Source organism: Peromyscus leucopus, chromosome 7, assembly GCF_004664715.2.
Source record: "Peromyscus leucopus breed LL Stock chromosome 7, UCI_PerLeu_2.1, whole genome shotgun sequence".
In the NCBI taxonomy this organism is placed as follows: domain Eukaryota; kingdom Metazoa; phylum Chordata; class Mammalia; order Rodentia; family Cricetidae; genus Peromyscus; species Peromyscus leucopus.
In genome coordinates, this window is record NC_051069.1 from 83,515,239 (window position 1) to 83,535,350 (window position 20,112).

Here is a 20,112-nt window from a genome sequence, read left to right on the forward strand (position 1 = left end):
ACAAAGCAAAAAGCCCACACTAAGCCCAGTGTGAGCAGCCATCACAATCGAAATTGATTGGAATTCACTTTCCTTAATATGCAGAATGGAATATTCAGGCATCAAAACGCTCCTGCAGATCCATCTTGCCATGGTGCAAGCATTGTTAGCACAAAACCTTTCAGTTGCCTTCTTTCCTGTTTCCACCTTTCATCCTCCGCTCTGACACAATGCCTCAAATACATGGTCATTCTCTTTTGTCTTTATTTCCTTCTCCCTGACGTTCCGGCGCTTGTGGGGTGGGGAGAAATAAGTGTACCTACAGTTTTTAGTGGCTTCCCATCAGGAACATCTCTTTGAACTGTTCCTAATCTTAACAGAAAGGCATCAAAAACCAGTCACAGCCTTTAATAGTGATCTACCAAAAAGAAAATGAATGAAAACCAGTGTAATGATCAGTAGGCTATTACTTCTCTAGTGATTTCTTGGTACTCTGTAAATAAATGTCACCTAGATTTAAATGGACTGCAAAATTCCCACAACAGCAATGTGACAGAAACACCATTTTCACTGGTGTCCGAAAGTGATATCTCTTAGCTATTTAATGAAATTGATGATTAAGAAAGAGAATGCTGAATTGTACCAAAAAGTCTCATCCACAAAGTAAAATCTCTGAGCTAATTTGAAAATTCTTTCACTATTAAGATGAACATGCCTAGACTTCTTTTTAAAGAAATGTTTCTTTAGGAATGTAGTTGAATTGGATTTGGTTTGGCATGTATTTAAGATGTACTATTTTCTATGGTCTCTCTCCAGGAAGCAAATAAGTTGGATAAAAACCTGACCAAGACAGAGAGTGCACAGCTCTTCAGGATGTGGTATGGATTTGATCACAAGTATCCTTTCTAATGACAAGGTGGCAGGTCCTCCTGGGGGCAGATTACTTTGCACCCTCATCATGAAGGAATGGGGCCTATATCCTGAGGAGCACACAAAGGTAAAGTGAATCCACAGGCAACCTTACACCAAGGAATGAGTTCAAAATCTAAAACCAGGTAAACAGTTGTGGAGTGTTGAAAAAGCAAAGTGAAATCCCCGTGTAAAGTGTACATGATGTTTCTGTGGTGACTGGGTATTTTCTAATGTCAGATAACAAAACCAGGTGGTCCTGAAGAACTTATCTATTTTGTTCTCCTATATAAAGGTCTTACTTCCAGTTGGGTTAGCCAGAGACTTGCTTCACTGAACAGTCTCAGTGGCCTTTGCAGGTTTGGACTGTTCTCATGGGTGTGGGCAGGACCGAGCTCCATGCGCCTCCCAGGAGTCCACTGTATACCTTTTTTTCCTGTGTAAAAAAAATGGGGTAGGAGTTTCTACCAGGAGTTTTGACCAGGCTGAGGACTACAAGTCTGGTTCCTCATAGTATAAAATAGTGTTGCTCTGTTTGCCCCTCAGGAACACTTAGGTAAGGGCTTTCCTCTGAAAAGCATGTGTTTTTTTTTTAACAACTCTAGCCATCAGTGGGAATGCGGCAGCTCAGACATGCCCTGCCATGTGAGTTTGAGGGCTGAAAAATCAGGCTGAAGTGCTTTGCTCTATAGAAGCAAGCAGTCCATGGCTAATCCAGTCAGTAGCACCGCGTGGGAGGAACACAGACAGTTGAATTGTGAACCGAATGGGTTGGGTCTTTGCTGGTTTTCTGTAGTGACAAAATCCCTCTCCGTTCAGTAAGAAAAAGCCAGCCACTGGGATGAAAATCCAAAGCAATGATTAAAACCACAACATGTCAAGAGGAAAGGGGGAGTTAAGATGAGAGAAAGGATCTTTTTTAGAAGTGTGATAGAACTCAGCAAACAGGTGAAGGAGGAGAGGCTATGAGGGAAAGGGACAAGGAGGCAAGAAATATTGTAAATTCACATCAGGAATGAGAGAAACACAGACTGAAGAAGGACTAGAAGTTGGAAACAAGGATTAAGAAAGAAGTGAAGCCAACTGAAGATGCACAGAGGTAAGTGAGAGCATGTTTGCATGTGAATTAGAAAACATCCCTGGCGTGCTCTGACATCACGTGGTGCTGTGGAGGGCAGGGCTTGGAGCTTAGTTGTGCTTAAACACATCTCTCTACTGTCTGTGGCCAGATGTCTCCCCTCACTTTTGGTTCTGCGTTTGCGTACGCGGTACAGGTTACCACCCAACAAAGAGCAATGCATCTTGGTCATTAGCAAGCTCTTGTCTTGGTCTCATTAGCAACCTGGAGCCATCCTGGTCTCTAGGGGAGTTTGTGCTTGGCAGGTGATTCCAGGTTTATACTCCTTCTGGACTTTCCTTCTAGAAACAGGATTGGCCCCTGCCTTTGATTTCAATCTCTGATAACCAAATTTATAGGAAAGTATAAAAAATGACTGAAGAAAACACCTAATGAAATACACGGCGAGGAAATAGGAAATCAGAGACTTGGTAAGAGGTTTTTATTTTCTTCCTCCAAATTGTGAAAGTGCTGCGAGGAAGCTTTGCAACAAAGAAAAAGGAGAAAGTAGAAAAATTAACTAGGTGACAAGAAAATGAAATTTGGAGCCCACTCAAGGTTTTAGCTTGGAGCAGCAGCTCTAAATTTAGATGATGTCACAGTTTTTAATCTCACTTTCCACCAAAGGTTTATTTCCATACGATTAAGGACAGCCTAGTAGAAATGGAAGCAGATTTATCCTCTGTGTAATATCTCTCCACGTTGCAATTTGTCCTCCCGTGCGTTCATTCTAGAAGCTGCAGTGCAGCCATCCTTGCGCAAATATATTTTCTCATAGACAACAGGAGTTTTGTGTCCTAGTTAAGGTCCAAATTTTACCTGGAGAGGAGCATGCCAACCAGTTTTACTCTGTGACCTCATCATATAGCTATATTTTTAGACAAGTTATGAGTATACTTCAACCATGTGATGGGATCTTGCAGAAAGAAAGTATCACTATCTCCGCACCATACAGTGCATTTCTCTCAGCATCCTAAAATTTCCTTTGGTCAAGGATAGGTAACCTGACTCCAGTGGGGGACTGTCCCTACTTTAGCAATAAAAGCATGGCCTAACCTATCAGGGTCACGGGGAACATCAACAGGGTTCTAAGTGAACAACAGAGTGAATGTAAATGCCAAATTCATAACCTGTCTAAGAATATAAATATAAATGATGGCCAGGCAGTGGTGGTGCACGCCTTTAATCCCAGCACTCAGGAGGCAGAATCAGGTGGATCTTTGTGAGTTTGAGGCCAGCCTGGTTTACAGAGCAAGATCCAGGAAAGGCACAAAGCTACACAGAGAAACCCTGTTTCAAATAAATAAATAAATAAATAAATAAATAAATAAATAAATAAATAAATAAATGATGGAATGGAAAAAGACTCTAAGAACCTGACAACCCAGCAGGACCATTAGTCATGAAGAAGGTATGCAAGATTCCCACACCAGCTGTTAACACTCTAAATCTAGTAATGAATTTGGCATTTACATTCACTCTGTTGTTCACTTAGAACCCCGTTGATGTTCCCTGTGACCCTGAGAGGTTAGGCCATGCTAGTCATTGCCAAAGTAGGGACCGTCTCCCACTGGAGTCAGGTTACCTATCCTTGACCAAAGGAAATTTTAGGAGGCTGACAGAAATGCACTGTATGGTGCGGCGCTATTGATACTTCCTTTCTGTAAAATCCCATTGCATGGTTGAAGCAGCATCATAAAGAATCGTTCTTTATTTTTGTAGTACTGCGAGTTTAAACCCAGGGCCTTGCATATGCTACCCATGAGCCATGAATGCTTCCTACTTGATTTTCTGTTTTGAGATGGCATCTTGCTAAGTTGCCCATGCAGGTCTTGAACTCAGTCTATAACCCAGGCAGACCTTGAACTTGCTACCATCCTGCCTCAGCCTTCTGCCAAATATTCATGACAGATTGCAAAGGTAGTTCAGTGATAGGACCCTTGCCTAATATGAAAGGCCCCGGGTTTGACCCCTAGCACCATAAAAAGGGAATTTTTGACAAAAATAAATAAATGAGCCTTCAGACACTGAATTAGATAGAGTTCTCCAGAGAAACAGAAGCAATTTCTGGGAGGAATCTACGTATGCATATGTGCATACAGAGACCCATTTCAAGGAGCTGGTTTGTACAGTTGTAGAAGCTAACAAGTACACAATTTGAAGGGCACACTCTCAGCCTGGAAGCTAGGGTAGGTGCTAATGCTGTGATCTTGAGGAAGAATCCTGCAGAGAAACCTCCATTCTTGTTTCAAGGCTGTGCAACTAAATTACAGGAGGCCTACTGGGTAATTTATTTTACTTAGAATTGACTGACTGTACATTTAACCATATATACAAATGCTTTCAAGAGTAACATCTAAGGGAGGGTTTGATCGGCTAGTGAGGTAGTCTCTCAGGAATCTAGCCATGAGAGTTCCCATTCCTATGCAGTCGATACCCGGTACTCAGGTATAGCTTATTATTTTATCATTAGCAATAAAACAAACCACTAGGGCTCATATTTTTGTTTTACTTTTACATGGCATGTAATTCATATATATATTATAAAATTTTTTCTCAAAACTTCGGGAATCGGCAGAACTACACAAAGGAAGATTTAATGAAGATGAGCAATAGCCATGCACAGTACCAAGGGCTTTCCACTCGGCACCTCACTTCCATTCTGAGCTCTTCAGGAGGGTGGGGTGCTAGAGAATACACACAAAGAGACCATTGAGGTCAAGGCTGGCCTCAGAGCAACAACCTGGCTCTCCTGTTCAACCATATTGTTGGAAACCTTTGGTGCCAAAACTGATGATTAATGGCAGTCTCATGACAACTCAGTGTGGGCAGCAATTCTGAATCATGCAACAGAAAGAAGAAATTGAGACATAAGGGGACGGTGAGGAATAAATGCTAGTGGGCACTAACAGGTACTGACTTCGTGAATCTTCTAACCACTCTTTTGGGTTGGATTCTTACTGCCATCCTTGTGATAGAAAGCCAAACTCCCAGATCACTTACCTAACTAACTTCACATTCCACAGCTGGTAAAAGTCAATTTCATGATTCAAGCCCGGATCCCTCCAAAGTCCATTGAAGTATTTAAGTGAACTTTACTGTGAATGATTATCTTACTCTACTTATAAAACCCCATATGTCAATATGTGCTTGAAGCTGCCCTTCAAACAAGGACTAGTTCTGATATGTCAATGTATCTGTTGACAATATTCTGGTGATATCAGGGTTAGGAGTCAGAGCTGATCACAAAGAGAACACCATCACAGAGGAGCCGCTAAGTTTCTAGTCACATCCTCAAAGTCTGAACTGAGCTTATAACATGACACTAGAGCACTCACAATATGTGAGGTGGTAAGTTCAATCCCTAGCACCATAAAACAAATTGCATCTTCAACTTTTCAGGGGTATAAAGTTAGTTATGCAAGGGACTCTAAGAAGTACTTCCATCTCCTAAGACAATAGACTTAGTCTAACTAAGCTTGAAGGAGGCAGAAATGTAAACCAGACATCAAACTTCTGTATTAACATGTCCCCATGGGGTGGGATAGCTTTCCCTATCCAGGAGAAGACTAAAGTCACAATCTGGCCCCATGTGCTCTGGGTGTGTTAGGGACAGCTTCTCCATGGCTCTCCCCTCAGATTGCAATGCCTCTGCCTTTCCCTTCTCTCATTCCTCTTGCCTGCAAGCCCGTCCTTAGAATGAACAAGTCCCTATGGGGCTTTCACTTAGTTCTTCTCTGCTTTATAATTTTACCACAACAGTACTTTCTGATACATTATGTGCTTGGTTTTAATTGCCTCCTCTGACCAGGATATATCCTTTCTGGAGATGGAGATTTGGGTCTGTTCTTGTTCTGTGGTTGTCCTTAGGACATAGAATAATGCCTGGCAGGGAGGGGACACTCAATAAATACTTGTTGAATGAATGAATGAATGAACAGACAAGCAGCAAGCAAACAAGCCAGAAAGCAATGTTTCCTATCACTTCAGCTATTGATGTAGCAAGAAATGCATATTAATTTATCTGAAGTTTACTAAATGAGTCTGTAAGCAGGGCAAGGCCAATTGGACGATATTAGTGGTTTTCATCTAGACTGCCCCATGTAGATACTCACCCAGGGCCCCCTAGCCTATGTATCTCACTCTCTGGATACAGACAGCCACACACCTGACCTGGTTCCCAATTACTTTAGCTGAACTCAAGTCTATGGTTGGTTCTCCCTTCCTTAGTCCCTACCCTACATAGGAAGAAAGAAATATGGGGTTTTTTTCCCATTAATTTTCTTGTATAACCACCGGAATTTTGCAAGCCTAATTTACTAGTGACTTAATTAAGAACACAGGAGCCCAAAATTTCACGGCTAAGATTTTGGCTAAAATTAGATAATTGTCCACTGCATATAAGGGAGGACTTTTTTTAAAGTTTGAACACAGTTTGACCTCTTAAAGGATAAATTCAAATGACCCAGATATTACATGTCATCATTTATGTTCTACTCCACAGCTGAACCGCTGTGTCTAGCCTAGTCCTAGTAGAAGCTCCATGTGCTCTGTGGGGTGACTGAGTCTTATCTCATCCCAGTGTTGGTTCTATTAACACCAAACCCAAACTTTTAGAGCCACCTATCAACCTCACTAAGAATCTCAGATAATGAGCAGGTTAGAAGCTAAAATTGATGCATCCTTATTCATATTTTAAGACATCGCATAGAGTTATTTGCCTAGATTCAGAGTGTTACAGCTGGTGTGGGAATCTTGCATGCCTTCTTCATGACTAATGGTCCTGCTGGGTTGTCGGCTTTGTAGAGTCTTTTTTCATCCCATCATTTATCATTGCTCTCCTTAAGCATGTGTATATATTAGTCCTACAAAAGCAAATGACATAAGATAAAAAATGACCTTTTCCAAAATAAAAAGGGCAGCATAAAATCATTTTGAGCACTTCCCTTGTGCCAATATTAACTAACATAAGCACTTAGTGTGTGCTTGCCAGCATTTTACATGGTGGGAAGAATTCTCAGAGATAACAGTGAGTTGGCCAATTGACCCAGAAATACAATTCCAGAAAGCCACATGGGTAGAGAGCTCACAGAGCTCTCATACAAAGTACCCACCAAATGAAAGGCCCACTGCAGGATGTGTGAATGCTGTGGCTCTTGTATGTTCCTGTTGGGCAGAGTAGCAGACTCCCTGCTACCCTGGAGCTTGAGTGGGTGGGACTCCACTCCAGGAGCCATAAACACTTAGTATCTGCGATGTTCTCCAGTGGTATTTAGGACCACATATTTAGGGACCATAAGTGAAACAGTATTTTAATCTTAACAGAGAAAAAGAAAAAGTGAGTGATAATGAAAGAAAGAATACTTCTAAAACTTGACAGAAGGCTCTCCATCCACATGGTCACTCTAATGTTAAATCCTAGGTATAAATATTATGAGCAGCAATTTCAATTTCAAATGACCATTCCCCACCATGCAGATTTTCACTATGCTGACTGGTGGAAGCAGTCGTAACTCATTTATTGCAGAAGGCCATGGCCTTCCTGAATGACTTGAGTTTGCCTTATGCAGTGTTCCAGGAGAGCAGGGACCTCTGCTTTCTAGAGGAGCCACTGAGCCCAAAGGAGGGAAAGGCTCGTCGGAGATATCCAATGTTGCTGATGGATCTGAAGCCAGCATCCTACTCAATTCAATGTGCCCATCAGAGGAACCCAAGGCTCCTGGCTCATGTGATCCAGCTACTGAGCTCTGCTGTCCTTGACATACGTGCAGTGCTAGTGCTGTACATGTGCCTAGCATTGTTTTAGTGACTGTAATGTCATCCTTTCTCTAGTAGTTTTTAAAGGCTTCATCAGCCTGGGGATGAGGCACATTTTATTTTCATTAGCAAGCCGGAAAGATACCAGAATATACAAGTAACACTTTAATGAGTATCCACTATATGCCAGGTGACACATTAGATCAGCAGTTCTCAACCTGTCAATCATGATCCCCATGGGAGTTGCATGACCTTTTCACAGGGGTCGCCTAAGACCATCGGGAAACACCGATATTTACATTATGATTCATAATAGTAGAAAATTACCGTTATGAAGTAGCAATATGGTTGGGGGTCACCACAACATGAGGAGTTGTATTAAAGGGTCACAGCATTAGGAAGGTTGAGAACCACTACAATAGATGCTACATTTCAGTAGCAAACAAGGTAGGTGGGCACGGTTGAGCCTTATGAAGTTCTGCTGCTTACCTTGCTGAAGTGAGGGTTGGCCCCACATCCTTTTGAAGTCACTAGTGAGAGACTTGGGGATAGGAGGATGTTTTCAAAGGAGCTACAGATTACAGCCATACAGCCGTTTGTAGCTCTCACTTACAAAATGCAATCAGATGATCCCAAAGTGGTTTCAGGAAGCACCGTGATTTGTGCATATTTGAGACAAGCAAAAGGAATCTGCTTCCTGAAGGCTCTCTCTGAATAGCTCCCTGATGGCTTCCTCACAGAAGAATGCCTACAGCATTGTATCTGCTTCCCCCAGGAAGCTGGCCAGAAGGAGAGCTCCTGCAAGGAACAGCAGCTCCACCACTGCCCCCTTCCCTTGGTCAGTTGGCTTTTGGTCACCCTTGCCTTCATAGGTGCCGCTGTTGAAATAGCTTACATCTAGCCCTTGATTTTAGTCCTCAAACAAAGGAAATTAAAATTAACTGCAAGAAAAAGCCAGTTTCCTGGGCCCTGTGTACTCAGGACATTTTGATGGAAGCAACACACGGAACCATCATGTACAAGTCATAGTGTGGATTTTCACTGCTTTCTTCTTCCATGTAATAGGATGAATGCATGTTACCCTTTATTTTGTCTGAATCCATGAGAAAGCTGACTAGTTATTAACAGCCTCCTATTGAAAGCAATCCAACTCACTAGCATCACAGAACCAAAACACTGAAAACACTCAGCGTGCTATTTTCTCAAGACCCTACAGCCTAAGTCCACAGTTGGAGCAAGCTCTCCAAGACATTGACTGTAACTACAGATTTGACCCTCTGAACAGTTGTGTAAACACCATAGCCTCCCCTGCCATTATAAAAATCAGGCTCCAAAGATGGTGACTGAGTTTTCTACAATGGTTCTACCTGAACTTTAAGCCCCCCGAAATGTTTCTTCTCTTTTTCCCATAAACATTTTAATAATATCTCTATTAGAAGAGAATACTTTCTCATTTCACCTCCACTTTAAGCAAACAATGTGAAAATTGAGATTTATGCAACCACAAAATCAGAACATAGCACCTCCTTTTGTGAAAAATAGGTTCACAAATTCCTTTAAATTATGACACCAAAGCAATCTATTGAATATTTTCCCAATGCGCAGCATTGTCTTAGACATTCCTCACTCCTTCAGTGATTCATTCTTTGGCTTGTTGCATAACTGTCAAGAGTCTTCCATGGCCCAAGGCTATCCTAGACTCCATGGTGTGGACGAATTCCACAGAGCTTGTGTTTTATATGGTTTTGTTTGATGATTTCTGGTTTATAGGCATCCTTCCAGGAAGGCATTTCTAGTATAAAGCAAGGCACACTCAGACATCCCACTGTTGCTTCTTATCAACTGAAGAAGGTCTGCTTTAATGGCCAGGCATTGATTCTCTACTGTGAATCACTTCTTTGCCTCTTAGCTTAAATCAACTGTTATTTGCTATGATGGCCTACCCAGGACTAGTTATGTAATTGTTCGGTTTGTTTTGATTATTAAAAGAATTCACTCAGGGCACTTGGAGTGATGCTTAATAAACGTTAGAGTTCTGTTAACTTTCCTATGTATTGACAGCCACAGTTCTAAAAGATCTGTCATGAAATGCATTTAATATTCATTATCACTTGTTATCTGTGAGTTGCCCAGCTTCCATTATTTTATATCCCAGCAATAGTGTTTAGTTATAACCACTGTATTTTAGTACCATAAGGAAGTCTTCAGTCTCCATAAGCAAAAGGCTTCACTTGGGCTGTGAGCCAGCCACAATTTTCACTTGATCCCGAGTCAGTGGCCCAGGCTGGGGGCTAAGCTGCACTTTTTTGTGCTCTGTGCTGTATATACTTAAATTTTTTCCTAAGTTATGCTCCATCCTCCCATAGTTACTTTTCTGGAAATTATACCATGGAGAGCAATTTGGACATGATAGAGAAGTGCAGCAATTTTTTGACTCCACAATGGAAGCAATACTAGGCTTTGATGATAATTATTCCTCTTGTACCGTCCTTCCCTTGATAAAGGAAGTCTTCCAATTGCCCCTTCCGGGTGAAGCTGTCCTGTTTTGCCATTAGCAATGAGATGGCCTATTGATGATTTCTAGGTTAGTGCTATATCATTTGGTTTAAAAATATTCCAAAAAAAAAAATGTAAAGACTTTCAAAATCAAATGCACACTGCTTCAAGGTTGCCAGTATTGAATTTTGTCTTTTTATTTCCTCCTCCTTGGGGGGAAGAAAAAGTCTTCTGTTTAACATTTAATTGTTACTTAGTCACTCCTCAACTGTGGCAGCCAGGGTATTTTCCAGTTGCCAACAAATGCATGAACTACCAGAGACACGTTATCAGCATGGATGGCTGCTGCCGCCTGCACAGATTACCACCTGGCATGAGGCAGAGCCTGGGCTCTCTGGAGGACTGAAGTTACTCAGCACCTGTCTGCATATAAAGCCGTCGTCGTCGACACCACACAGCACGGACTGCCCTAAATTAAGGTTCCTTCTCAGGGTAGAGATGGTGATGGTACAGTCTCTGTGTGTATGTCACACCACCTCATAAGTGAGCGTGGACAAAGTTGAGTACACTGATGCTTCACAGAGGAAGGGCTTAATGGAGTGATAATTACTGTTCTTTCTGTCAGAAAGAGTCCATGGAGGAGTTCAGGCTTCCTAACCTGGAATTCAATAATGAGAAGGGAGCTTGAGCATTCTAAGCAAGGAGAAAGCCATGACAGAAAAACCTGTGACAGATGTGGCATACATGGATCAAAGAAAACCAGCAAGGCAGAGAGAATCAGAAGAAAGAGGTGATGCAGTCTCAAGAGGGCAAGATTATTTCCAGTAAGGAATGCGTTTAAGCATTCCACAGTTACAGTTACAGTAAGAATTCTCAGCTGAGTATGGTGGCACACATCTTTACTCCCAGAACTTGGGAGGCAGAGGTAAGCAGAGCTCTGTGAGTTCAAGACCAGCCTGTTCTATATGAGTTCCAGGGAGACCCTGTATTAGAAAGGGGGGGGGGATTCTCTCTTACTGCTCATTAATTTGTATTTTGTCTGGTGGCTTAGTTGGCTAATAAAAATGGACCAAAGTATCTCTTGTTCATCCCTGTGACAGTCAGTTATCAGGCGCCTACCCTTAATACTTCCAGGATTGGATTTGGTTTCAATGTCTTCATAAAAATTATAGGCGTTTTGTTTACATTTTCTTGATTTTTCTTCCTTGGGGTTGGGGAAGTATGTCTTCAACCTTCTTCTGAAGTCAGAGCAGTAAACTAGTCACCGGGTCCTTTTCATAGGGACAAAAGTCCCATTTATGAGAGCAGAACACTTTAAACCGAGTCACTGCCAAAGGCTCCACCTCTGAGTGTCACCCCTTGGGGCTTAGGTTTCCACAGATGAGTTCTGGGAACACAAACAACTGGAACATTGAGAAGCTGGGAGCCAAAAAGGCATGGGATCAGCAGCAGCTCCAGAGAGTCAGGGATCCATGTGGAGAGGACTCGGGCACTGAGTGTTGGCTAGAACCTGCAAGGAGACTGAGGGCATGAGAGGCTTTCTGGCAGGGCAGCAAGATCACCAGCAGGTTCAAGGTGTTTGGGAAAAACGGGACAACTGTCAGGAAATAACACGCACAGGTTGTCAGTCACACACACGTCACAGGCAAGAAACCCGTTTTTCCTCTTGAGAGCAGGAGATGAATGCTTAAGCACAGAGTCACCCAGTACCTTTGTTATAATGATGACGACTGGTGGCCAGATGTGCAATGCTGTGACAGAGAGAATGAAATGATCTTAGATAGTTGCTTCCCAAACACCCACCAATTTCCTATTTGGTAAAAATTAGTGCAGTGAAATTCTCATCCTACTTTGGATGATATTCTGGAGCCCTCAACATGCATTTTAAGACATAAATGTGTTAAAATATGAAAGTATCCTCTCATGAAGAGATTGAGTCTTAGATATCCCCTAATAAAGATGAGCCAGTAGAGTAAGCATTCCAGGCAAAGTCAAGTAGAACACTTTCCAGCTAAAAGCACAGCCATCAGCCAGCTGACCTGGTACTTAGCTGGTGATCTACTGTCAGAAACTGCAGGATTTCCGACAGAGGCCGTAGCTGACCTAACAGAAAATGTGTGGCTCAAAATTCACTTTCAAAGAAAAAGTTGCTTCTTGTTCCCAGTCTGGGAACCAGCATCTCAGTCACGCCCAGCTCCGGGGGCAACCTGTTGTCAACGGTAGTGGTTGGTGCTGTTGTCTTTCAAAAGCAGGGGAAGAAGCACTGGGGAACCACTCCCTCCCAAAGGAAGCAGACACATCCTGAAACAGTTGCCTTTGACACCCCTTGAAGCTATTTCCTCAAAATTCCTTGAAATCCAGCAGTGGACTGGGTTTCATTGACGTGTTGCCTATAAACACAGCCAGAACACAGCATGCTGTGCCAGCCCATGCCTGGAGTTCTCATGTGCACTAGCCAGCTAGCACTGGAAGGGTCTGGAACAGCTTTGTGTTACTCTCCCGGCTCTTCCCCAGCAACTGCAAAAACTGTTCCCTGCACCCCTCCCTCTGGCCTAGGCTTGGATTTTACATGTGTCTTTCCAGCCTGTGCTCCAAGAGCACTGAGTCTTTATGGACACCTATTTTTTTGTTTGTTTGTTTTGTTTTGTTTTTCGAGACAGAATTTCTCTGTGTAGTTTTGGTGCCTGTCCTGGATCTCACTCTGTAGACCACGCTGGCTTCGAACTCACAGAGATCCACTGGCTCTGCCTCCCAAGTGTTGGGATTAAAAGTGTGCGCCACCACTGCCCAGCATTCTGGGCACTTTCAAGTGTAGCATGCCAGTGTCTGTCATGAGAGGCTGTGTGTTCTACAGGCTCTAGGTGCTGAAAAATGAAGGGGTCTCCAGAAGGAAGCACCCCACATCTTAAGCAGCTCCAGCAGTATAAGCTCTTAACTGGCTTGACCAATGTTTCTCCTTTTGGAAAAAAAAAAAAAAAAAAAAAAAAAAAAAAAACAACTCTTCACTCTGATTTTGAAGTCCTCGGGCCCTCTGTAAGCCGCAATGCTCAGAAGATGAACAATATGGTAATTGGTAATTGTACCAGCACTTTGCAAGCATCAAGTGCTTCATAAAGTGGAAATGATACTAAATTCAGTGACAGGTTTATAGGCCCGAAGGCCTGAAGACTCTCTATGCAGAGAGAAACAAAGAAGTTTATTACATTTTTATTATTTTTAAATTCTAGCTGATTTCCCACTATATTCAAGATTATGATGAGCATGTAAGTTTCCTCTCAGTCTTCAGACACATCCGATTGAGAAATCTTGCTCCCTGCATCTTCGGCTTGCCCAAATCTCACTCTTTGAAAATGCCCTACTGGGACATGGCCACCCTTGACCTTCCCGAAAGGAGCTGATGTCCTCTGGCTGGCCAAGGCCTTTCCTTCCTGACCCAGTTCCTGGAGGAACTACACGTAAATCCCTGCTAAACATGTCTCTCTTGTGAGTCCAGTCTGTTGCAAACCTCTAAAAATCTTGAAGGGCTGTTAGAAGATTTCAGGTTGAGATTTTCGAACTGCAGCTCAGAACTCAGCGTGGGTCTCAAAATCAGTTTAGTGAGTTCCTAGCCACCATTTCTAATACATCAGAGTACAGTGCATTGAAAGCTTGATCTCTCTCTGTTGGCATTGTGCCCTACCATGCCCTTGTACAGGAATTCTCAGGACTTTCCCCCAATTGTTTTAAGTAGTCAGCAAGAGAGATAAGTTGCTATAAGGACCCAGAGGAGTGAGCTCCTCATTACTTGGTTTCGGAAACAGCACAGAATTGGTGTGTTCGAGCTGGACTTAGAATTTGACAGATAGGATGGGGATGGTAGGGACAAAATGAAGTTCGAGGTTCTGACTTCTTAGGTACGGAACCTCAGGCTCCTGTGCCCCTCTGAGCCACTGTTTTGAAATCCATTGAATGAGTCCAATCACATTTGCCCTGCAGAAAAACTGTACCGCCCAAATGGAGGAAGTAAAAACTGACACATCAAACAAACACTAGATGTGCTCACTGTCTCCTGTCTCCAGGCAAAGGTACATTCAGAGAAGGCAAGAAAGGGAAGTGTTACATGCGTTTGGGGGGCGGGGGGAGGAGTAACAGCCTAGCACGGTGAGGACTGGCTGTTAGAAGAAGCAAGTCTAAGAAGGGAACTTTGTAAAGATTTTGAGTGCTGGGGGAATTTGTCTGGATGTGATTCAGAAGACAATGAAGAATCAGGTGGTGTGTAGACACAGGAGTGATATTGGCTGCCTTTAGAAAGACTGATCGAACAGCATTGATTCAGAAGTCACAGGGTACCTAATTATGGTGGTTACAATGGGAATAGAAAGGAAAGGGCGAGGGCTAGGAAACTCCTGCTCCGAGTCCTCAGAATCAGGTGTGATATTCGTGGGGACATCAGATCTACGGAGATAAAGGGCCAGGGTGTAAGGAAGTAGGGGTCCAGGTGACCATAGGTGTCCAGCCCTGGTGACCCTAAGTTGGATGATATAGTCATAGTGGACAGACTAGGGGGAGAGAACTAGGAAGTGCATCCCCTCCCACCCAGGCAGGTATCTGATGAGTTCACGCTGAGCCAGCTCTTGGGGATAGGCAAGCCACTTGCCTCACAGATGGCATTCTCTAGACCTCTGAGTGAACTTGCTTTTTCTCCTCAAGCAGCTCTCTAACAGGGGAGTGCTCCACAGTTAACACCCTGCGCAGAGAGAGACAGAACATTTATTTCAGTATTTTGCGCTAATTTGGTCTCATCCACTTGTCTTCTGTCTGTAGACCTCGCTGAAATTCACCTCAGGCTAACTCGTGTTATGAATAGGCGAGGCTGCTGCGCCCCATCCTACCAAGTCAAGTTCAGACTCATTAGCCCCAGGCGGCACAGCATGAGCCAAAGGGCTCAGTTCACACCGTTGTCACCTACCAGCTATGTGGCAAGGGGCCACCTACTGGAACTCTCTGGACCTTGATTATAAAATAAGGCTGGCGACAGTAATAACCTCTTCATTGCATGGTCTGGGTGAGATTCCCACAACTGTACACAGCATATGTAACAAAGAGCTTCAAAAGGAGATTATTATGACCCAAGGGCACGAATTGGATATTGTTTCGCCATAACCACCCCATAGCCTTTCCCGATTCCCATAGAAGGGGTCATCTAGGCTCTGCCCAAGAGGAACCTCTGCCAGGTCAGTCCTGTCCCTTCAGGAACAAAGTGTTCTCATTGACCCTCTGCTCTCTGGACCCCTTAAAGCCGAGCTATAGACCCTCCCAACAAAATACCTTTGTTCCAATTCAGTGTGGTCTGGAAATGCCAAGTATCCCTCACTGAAGATCAACATTCAGAGCTGAGACTACTTGCTCTAGTCTTGAAGGGCTGAAGACAGAGCACTGGGGGGAGAGAAGGAGTAGTCTCTGCCTACAGGCAGCAGCACTGGTGTCCTGGCTTCCTCTTGCCTCAACCACCAGTACAACAGCTTCTACGCGATCCTGAAAATGAATTTGCCCATTTTTTTTCTATCATAAGTGGTAGACTGTAAGCATTATATATGCAAGTGCTTTTATTCAAGTGAATAGAGTGTTCACTGCAGGAAAAGTCCGTGTTTCCCAAATAGACCCAAACTTATTCAAAGACCATGCACTTAGGTCCCAGAGGTCACCAGCAGCAAGATATGGATCAGGCTTGAATCTCAGGCTTGCTGGCCATGTGAACTTGACCCTGTCCTTCAAGGACCTGTCTGTCTGACAGCTAAAGGAAACCCCCTCCCGGTTCTCTTGCCACAAAAGCAACTTCTCTAACCCAAAGCAGTCTGCATGCAAGTTTGTGTAAGCACCCTCACGCCCTAAGAACCCCTATTTTCACATGACCCTTCTCCATGGTTTCATAAGGCTTGGCAATTAGAGCTGGTTTTACAGTTGTTTTTATCCAAAACCATACTTCAGAGTGGAAATGTTTTATTCTGTGAGAATCTGGCCCTTGTTAGCCAGATTAAGATTACTTGTATCAAAATGAACAAGTATATATTCATGGTTTTATTTAAGGAAAGGAAGAAGGCTCCTGGTTTCTGTTGTGTGTTGGAAATGTACCTTCCAGAACTAAGGTACATTTGTCATGTTCAGTAAAATGTAATAGGTCTGTTTGATGGCATGTAGTGAACAAGTGTGCTTTCTTAGGCCACTAGGAGGTAATTGATACCTTAACTTGATGTGATTTGGTCACAGAAAATATGCATGAATATGAAAGAAAGATGTGATATAAAGTTTAGTATGCTACCATAAATAGCTGCTTAACTTTAGATGTAGCTCCCAACGTGACCTGCTTTTACTCTTCTTCTCAACATTGTCTCGCTCCTGACAGTCACAACCTCATCTATTCTATGGGACTCTTTAAATTGATTGTCACCTTACAAATATATGTTTTCCCAACTTTGTCCCATTCATCATCTTGGCTTTGGAATAAACTTTTCTAGGACAAATTAGAAAGAGTTCTTCTCTCTAAGTTGTCCAGAGGCACATTTTCAGCATTTGGAAAAGGGGCTGAGAAGACAGCCATCCCCCGCCCATCAGGGTGGCTGTGGATGGGAGAGGGCAAGATAACGAACGGCCTTTCTGCCATAGCACTGAGCAGGAACAACACTTGATCCTCAGAGGTAGGGAAACTGAGGCTCAGAAAAGCTGAGCCTGAACTCCAGAGCCAGAACTCCCCTATTGAAGAACTGTTTCCTTGACCTGTGCTTGAGTAACACTGGACCTCAAAGACACGTAGTTCCCATTGAACTGATTTAACCAAAAATGCCCATATTTTCTTAGGACGAACTGTCTTTGAGGGATTCTTGTTTCATTCTTTCGTTCTTTCCATTATCTGCTTCTTTTGAATAGTCTTCATTTTGGCTTCCCTTCTTATCTTTTTAATTGTTCCATTTGTTGATGCAAACAAAAAACATGCTGGTTCCTTTCCTACCCTTCCATCTCATTAAGCCAGTCAGAGAGCCCCTTCTACGTGGAGCCCTCCAGATTTGGGGATCATGCTTGTAGAAAGAGGTGCTCACACTCAAGGGGAAAAAATAGCCTGGTGTTCCTTGCAGGGAGAGCTAGATCCATCATCTCAACTCACACAGCAGCGTGCGCTAGGATTCCAGCCTCTGCCTCAGGTCCATGGCTCAGTCCAGGTTGCTCTTTGAACAGTTAGATTATTTTTGTTTTTGTTTGTTTGTTTGTTTGTGGTGTTTTGTTTTTGTTTTTGTTTTCGTTTTCGTTTTGAGACAGGGTTTCTCTGTGTAGCCCTAGCTGCCCTGGAACTTGCTCTGTAGACCAGGCTGGCCTCGAACTCAGAGATCCCCCTGCCTCTGCTTTCTGAGTGCTGGGATTAAAGGGATGCGCGACCATTGTTTCTTTTTATTCGAGGTTTGGTCAGTTTCCTTACCTGAAATTCCTGGTTGTTTGCCCTTCTGGGAAGCAGAGGTTACACTGGCTATCACTCATCATTTGGTGAAGAAAATTGAGGAGTCGGCTAAAAATGTTGTGAAGTCTGACCGTAAATTATTTCATTACTGTTTTCCTACCTGCTTTCTACATAGCAAATGTTGTTTCATTACTTTGCTATTTCATCTCATCTACAAGTTTTTATAAAAAAATATTATCAAAAGGCTACATACTACAGAAAAATGAAGGACACTCTAGAATGAGTAAGATTTCTGCTTTTCAGCCTCATGGATCAGTTTTCTCAAGCAGTTGCTCAGATTTCCTTTCAATAGGATGGTAGATAGTTAGGTGAGGTTCCTGCTGGAGTAAGATTTTGATATTCATCCTTTTCCTGTACTTTCTCCTCATCTGGACAGCAACTCTTGGCATACAGTGACCCTCTTTTACCTTAGCCGAATGAAGAGGAATGATGGCTTCTCCTACAAACTTCTTATTCTGAGAGAGCTGTGTCTGGCATATCAGAAACTTATTCTCACATATGAACATGCATTAGCACGGACTCATCTGAAGTTTGTCTGTCTGTAGTCGGGCCTCCTACGAGCCTGATGGGAGAGAGAACTGTTCAAAGTTAGACCCAGTTCTCTTTCTCCTTTATTTTGATCAAGAGGAAATTCTTTCTATTCAGAGCCTTTACAGAAAAATTACAGCTTTCAAGGGAACACATGTTTTTCCTCCTTCTGTGGAACAGCTGTGTTAAAGGTGGCATACCAGTAAACGAGGCCCTTCTTCAAGCCAAGAGAGAGCGAGCCTGGCTCACACCCTTCCTTCATGGTCCTCTTTGCCCAGGTGGGAGCCATGCTTCACCGTTTTCACAACAGCCCTGCAAAGGCACCAGATTCCACTCCCTCCATTATACCACTCATCTGAAAAAAGTCCCCAGCCGTAAAAACTCCTACCCTGTGCTTCCACGGCCACCACAGCTCATGAGTCAATGTCCTTACCTCAGTCTGAATGGTTGTGCTACAGAGCTGCTTACCCATAAAAACTGGTTTCTGCCTTTCTTACAAATAAATGTTTAATCATCGACCTCTAACAGACCTGCACTACCCAACACCCCCTACTGGACACCTCTCATCGTTTTGTCTTCAGTGACTTCAGAGTTTACCCCGCCTTTCCCAAAATCTCCAGCCCTCTGACTTCTCACTCTGGACAATTGAGCTCGCTTCCTTCCTCACAAAGAATGCGGAAGACAGATTGGTAGGAACTGTTCCCATCGACCTGTCAAACGTCAAGAACAGTCCATTCCTACAAGTTCTCCTTTCTTGTGTAGTCAACCTTCCGACTAAATCCTTTGAAAGGACTTTTAAATGCATAGGTCCTGACCGCTTAAGCAACAAAGACATGAATAAACCCTCCAGTGACTTCACAGCCCCTCACACGTCACCACCCCTTCAGGGTCAAACTCCTCAAAGCACTGATCTTGCCAACTATTTGTTTTTCCCAGCTGTTCCACCTGCTGCCTGGTTCCCTTTCCCTCGTCAGTCCCCAGGGACACACCATTACCAAACCCTGGGTACTGTCACCTCTTTCCCTCGTCAGTCCCCAGGGACACCCCATTACCAAACCCTGGGTACTGTCACCTCTTTCCCTCGTCAGTCCCCAGGGACACCCCATTACCAAACCCTGGGTACTGTCACCTCTTTCCCTTGTCAGTCCCCAGGGATACCCCATTACCAAACCCTGGGTACTGTCACCTCTTTCCCTTGTCAATCCCCAGGGACACCCTATTACCAAACCCTGGGTACTGTCACCTCTTTCCCTTGTCAGTCCCCAGGGACACCCCATTACCAAACACTGGGTACTGCTGTTCTGACCTGTCTTGCAGCTGCAGCTAACACTGCTGATCATTGGTCACGGGGCCTTGTTATTGAAGTGCTCTTGTCCACGCCCTCCTTAGCTCCATGCTGTTTGGGCATTTCCCACCACTCTTCTGGGCAGGCGTTTTCAGGCTCATCTTCCTTTTTAAAGGTGTTTGTTTTTTATAGTGTGTGTGTGTGTGTGTGTGTGTGTGTGTGTGTGTGTGTGTGTGTACCCCATTGCACATGTGGAAGTCAGAGAACAACTTACAAGAGTCTGTTCTCTCCTAAGTCTGCTCTCTCCTCCCACCATTTGGGTCCTTAAATTGAACCCAGGTTATCAAGCTTGGTGGCAAGCACCTTTATCCACTGAGCCATCTCACTGACCCAGGCTTACCTTTCTTCTTTTGTCCATTAAATGTCAGCGTTAACTACGGTGCTGTTAAGATCTTCCTTCCTTATTACTAAAGTCTCTGTCTTTTCCTTTCTATTCTGGGGTTAAAACAACATGGAAACCAAGATGAGCCCTACATGTATTCCCCACACCAAGCT

The 20,112-nt window shown here is 43.5% G+C and overlaps 1 protein-coding gene across 1 annotated transcript in view; it reads left to right on the top strand.

Annotated features, from left to right (window-relative positions):
* Positions 1-20,112, top strand: part of Slc9a9 (solute carrier family 9 member A9) — a 551,705-nt gene that overhangs the window by 454,341 nt on the left and 77,252 nt on the right. Inside the window, exon 14 of the mRNA XM_028865996.2 lies at positions 796-875. Coding sequence (XP_028721829.1) covers positions 796-875 — 80 coding nt within the window. The remainder of the gene's footprint in view (positions 1-795; positions 876-20,112) is intronic.